The 5,188-nt window shown below is 36.6% G+C and overlaps 1 protein-coding gene across 1 annotated transcript; it reads left to right on the top strand.

The window, feature by feature from the left end:
* The first annotated feature begins 3,270 nt into the window (after nt 1-3,270).
* On the top strand, nt 3,271-4,937 carry LOC107801447 (leucine-rich repeat receptor protein kinase EMS1-like). Its single transcript, XM_016624775.2, has one exon. It carries the CDS (start codon nt 3,528-3,530, stop codon nt 4,659-4,661), a length of 1,134 nt encoding a protein of 377 aa, XP_016480261.1. The 5' UTR covers nt 3,271-3,527; the 3' UTR covers nt 4,662-4,937.
* Nucleotides 4,938-5,188: the final 251 nt, after the last annotated feature.

Genomic DNA, 5,188 nt, shown 5'->3' with positions numbered 1-5,188 from the left:
CTTCCCTGCGTACATTCTCTTCGGGGTCTATGCCTAAATCCGTGTTTAGAGCGATGTGTGAACTAACATCAACTGGTTCCATATTTGGCACTTCCCCTGGGTTTATCGGTAGTACACCGACCCCTGCATTGTTGTTTTCTCCAAGACCTTCGTTGTCATGAACAAGTGCGTTTTGTGTGCTAGACATGTTTTAACCTGAGAATCAAAAAATCTTGACAAGAAAAGGTGTAAAAACAATATACTATGTAATATGAATCAGTAAAGAAATAATCACTATTATCTTTAGCCCCACGGTTGGCGCCAAACTGTTTACCTCGAAAATACGAGTAACAATTAAATTTGATTTGTGGTTTTAAAGATATGTGATTTAGTTCAATACCAATTAATAATCAAGAAATATGAAGTAAAAATAAAAAAGACAAGTGAATCAAACCAGTGTTACCCAACAGCGGTGACCTCGAGCTTAGTGACCTCGAGGTGGGCTTAGAGTAATAAAAACAATTAAGCAAGAAAAGTAGAGTAAGAACAGTAAAGCTAAGGACAATTCTGATGAACAGTAAGCGAAAAAGTAGAGAGTATATTTGTTGCTCAATGATTAGATGGTGTTACAAATGATTGGGGTCCCCTTTATATAATAGCGGAGCCCTAAATAAGGTATATTTCCATTTACAGTAAGGAATATTCATGACACAACTGTCTAACCGCCTAGTACGGAATCGTACAATCTTATTCCGGGATTTGCGCCATGCTATTGGGGACGTGGCAAGAATCTAGCTTGTTTTGTTACAAATTTGTAATGGTACTATTTCGGGGTCGAGCATACTTGGCCCGGTATTCCTCATACCCCTATCTCCGGGCATTACACTCTCTCTTCGGGCTCGAACCTGGTCCATCGGTCTTCGAACTCGGCCTCGCTCGCACTCGGGCCTAGGACGGACCCTCGAGCCTATAAATCGGAGGCATAGGTTTTGACCGTATACATAACTTAATTACGATTTTAGTCAATGTAAAAATTATTTTTAAAGGGTAAAAAAGGCAAACGACATTTCATTAATGACTTTTGTACTTTTAATATAGTGTGTGTATATATATAGGGGGGGGGGGGGAGATGAGTAGATTAATATAATTATCCCTAATCCCATAAAATAAAATTACCCCGCACGATAAAGTGATGTGTTTACCCATTTGCTCCTATTTAATCTTGCCTGTTTTGATTTCTATATTAATTTCTTTTGGATCTTTTTGCTTAGTTAATAATTCTCTCGTTCATTAAATTTATTCTATGTCGTTGTATTGGTAAAAAACGAAAGCACGAGAGAGCTTACAACCTCCATTCTCTATCTCAACCTAGGAAAGATCTTTTCAACACTAATCACATCTGCAGACTAGGTGGTTCGCAAGGTCTAGTATTTAATCTTCTCTCACAAAAGGTCAAAATGTTACGTAGTATATACTACTGTTTGATTCAAAAAATTAATTTTGAGATTAAATAATTAAATTTGTGTTTTCCAAGGGCCACTTGCAATGTGTTTGATTCGGCACAGTTGTAAATAATAAATAAAGATAAAGGAGAAATAGCGAAATAGATTAAAAAGAATAATGCAACAGAGAAAATTCTTCTTTATTTTCAGTCCCGAAACAAAGTTTAATCAGAAAAAAGGGCTAGCACAAGATGTATTTTTGTTACAGAGAGGATTTTATTCGATGATCTTCTTTTTGAGCGTTGGAGCAACTTTTATAGCGGTGAGAAGAGAACTGCTTTTTCGGGTTTCGAGCCAGCACGCCAGTGAATTAGGTAGTGAGTAGCGGAATCCTCGATAGTGGCTTCCATTACGACGTATCGTAGATATCCTCGATCTATGGATAAAGTTAACTGAGTCTCCGAACTTATTTGACCACCTCTTCGATACTTGACCCTTCGATGACCATAACCTCAGAATCTTTCGAATTCGGCAATGAGTCCAGTCACTTAATTTCTAGATTTTAATTGTCACGTAGAACTTTTCGGTCAAATTGCGTGAAGATGGTAATTTTTATCCATACAACTACTACAAATTTTGACGCTAAATGAATTACATTGCAAACTTATAGCCCGTTTGGCCAAGCTGCAAAAATCAGCTTATTTTGAGAAGTGCTTTTTTTCAAAAGTATTTTTCTCAAAAGTACTTTTGGTGAGAAGCAGTTTGTATTTGACTAATTAGTTTGAAAAGCACTTCTGAGCAGCAATTAGTGTTTGGCCAAGCTTTAAAAAAGTGTATTTTTCTCAAAAGTGCTTCTCAAAAAAGTGTTTTTGGAAAGAAACTACTTTTTCTGCTTCTCCAAAACTGCTTTTGCTTTCTCCTCAAAAACACTTTTTTTTTCCTTCTAGAAACTTGGCCAAACACGTCAAATTGAGGCCAAAAGTGCTTTTGGCAAAAAAAAAAAAAAAAACTTTTGACCAAAAATAAGCTTGGCCAAATAGGCTATTAATTTCTCCAAGTGGATTGTTGGGTTATTAATTCACTAGATTGTTAATTTAAACTTCAGTACTCCTTGAAACTAATTATTTCACCATTGCTAAAATTTTAATTTATTATTCCTTTTCTGGTTTTAGTGCAATGGACAAGAAGTTCGAATAGGGAAGGAAAAAAGAACAAAATAATCCTTATTCCTCACTCTTGGCGGCCGCCAAAATAAAAAACAAATTTCTCATCATGACTTTTTCTTTTACTTCCGCAATTAATCGGTTGAAAAATATTTCATATTAATACGAGAAGTAGGATTCACCTACATTACAATATATATATATATATTTTTTTACTTTTGCAATTAATCGGTTGAAGGTCATGTTGTTTCCTTATATTAAAAGGGGAAGCAGGATTCCACTAATTTAGCAATGGTCAGAAGCAGAAAGTCACAAGATCAGATCTCATATATTGTAGTAATTGAAATAGAAATAGTAATCTAATTTGTTAGTCAAGGAAAAAAACTTTACTCATTCCATTCAATTTATATGATATTTTTTTTATTAATCTGTTTTAGAAAAAGAATAATATATTTAAAATAATTTAACTTCTAATTTTTTATTTATTATTAGAAAAAAAGGTTTTATAAAATCACAAAGTTGAAAAATCACAATTTTCACAAATATTCTAACTAAAATGACGAGTTTCAGAAATTATCTTTAAGTTTTATAAATTGGATCAAAAGGAAAACAGAAAATTACCCAGAAATGGAGGTAAGCCAAATTTCATTCTCTAAAAAAAGTTTCCAGTCAAGCGTATGCCGTCTAGAAAGAACCAAAATAAGTAAGAAAAATAAGAAAAATGAGTAAACAAATACTAGAATGAAATTCCACTCTACTGTATTTGCCTACCGTTGACTGCAATCTCAGTCCACGCTTTCAGACAACCAACCTCTCGCTTTCTTTCAAAACCCCCACCTTCCTTACCCGTTAATGGCGGCTTCTCCTTTTCCTTCTCTCTCTTCCACCCGTTTCCCTATTCTTTTACTTTCTCATCAATTAACCAAAACCCCCCATATTCTCCATGGATCCAGCACTTCAAGCTTTTCTAGCTGCTGCAGCAAGCTTCGTTGCAGTCATCTTAATCTTCGGTGCTCTCTATGTTTTCTGCAGAGACCCTAATAAACGACGCCGTACTGAGCCGACCCGGAATCGTCCCGAGACCCGAAACACCCGAGCAATAGCTAGTAATACGGAGCTTTCTTCCATCACGGTAACTGAAAGTGCAACGTTTGACCCGTCCCTGAACCGGATCTCCATGCCGGAGCTCGTCGACGCGACCCGAGATTTCTCGCCGGAACTTATCATCGGCGACGGCAGTTTCGGTATGGTGTATAAAGCTAAGCTCGCCTCCGGCGTCTCGGTCGCCGTGAAAAAGCTCTCCGCCGATGCTTTCCAAGGGTTCCGGGAGTTTCGGGCCGAGATGGAAACCCTCGGTAATATCCGGCACCCAAATATAGTCAAAATGCTCGGGTACTGTTCCACGGGTTCTGACCGGGTCCTAATTTACGAGTTCGTTGAAAAAGGTAGTCTCGACCAATGGCTTTACGACACGTCATCAGCATCCGACATGGCAGAATCAATCTCTTGGATGCCGTTAAGTTGGGTAACGAGAATTAACATTGTTAAAGGAGTTGCAAAAGGACTTGCTTATATGCACAATTTGGATACTGCAATTATTCATAGGGATATTAAAGCTAGTAATATCTTATTAGATGCAAATTTTGAAGCTTATATTGCTGATTTTGGATTGGCTAGGAGAATTCAAGGGTCACATTTACATGTTTCAACACAAGTAGCAGGTACAATGGGGTACATGCCACCAGAGTACATTAATGGTGCAACAAAGGCAACTACAAATGGAGATGTTTATAGTTTTGGTGTGCTAATGTTAGAGATTATTACAGGGAAGCGTCCTAATTTCCCATTTAAAGGAGAGGATGGTCGTGAAATTAGGCTTGTTAATTGGGTTAATGATATGGTGGTGCAAGAACGTTACATGGAAATGGTTGATGCCAATCTTTCGAAGGATGGATTGAAAGAAATTGCAGTTATTGAGTATTTTAAGATTGCAACAATGTGCGCTAATGAAAATTGTATAGATAGGCCTCCCATGAATGATGTTGTTGAGATATTGAACGGAATTCCAACAAGTTAAGGGTCGACATTCATTTCTTCTTAAGTATTCATAGATGAGAGCCTAAAAGACACCTTTGATTGCTCACCGATGTAAGGTAATATGTATTATTCTAAGTTTTATATTTAGTAGTTTAAAAATTGTAAAAAGTAGGACAATTTGTTGTTTTTAATATTAAGCGAATGAGATAACTACTTCAGAGATCCTAGCTAACTGAGATCTCGGAACTTGTGTAAATTTTTCAGGTACAGGTACATGTGTATATAATTGCACCAATTAAAATTCTTTTGACCTAAAGTATGTGTATGTGTATACCGCGTTGTCCTTCAATTCTGCCCTAACATGTCTTCCCTGTTCATTCATCCACTAAGGGGTTCAAACAAAAAAGTTAAACCAATGACTTGGACATTCAAAATATAATATATGGAAATAAAAAATAGATTTCACCATATATATTTAATGTAATTTTTGGGGAAAGGGAATTCACCCAACCCCCTTCCGCCCCTAAATTCACCCCTAATATCGAGTCTCCCTTGTTCTGATGTTAC

The sequence above is a fragment of the Nicotiana tabacum genome, chromosome 16 (assembly GCF_000715075.1).
Source record: "Nicotiana tabacum cultivar K326 chromosome 16, ASM71507v2, whole genome shotgun sequence".
NCBI lineage: Eukaryota > Viridiplantae > Streptophyta > Magnoliopsida > Solanales > Solanaceae > Nicotiana > Nicotiana tabacum.
Note: the sequence above shows the minus strand (reverse complement) of the source record. Positions and strands in the feature narration are given on the sequence as shown.

Bases quoted from the DNA above. Each gene is read 5' to 3' on its own strand.
- LOC107801447 (XM_016624775.2), top strand. From the start codon at position 3,528: ATGGATCCAGCACTTCAAGCTTTTCTAGCTGCTGCAGCAAGCTTCGTT.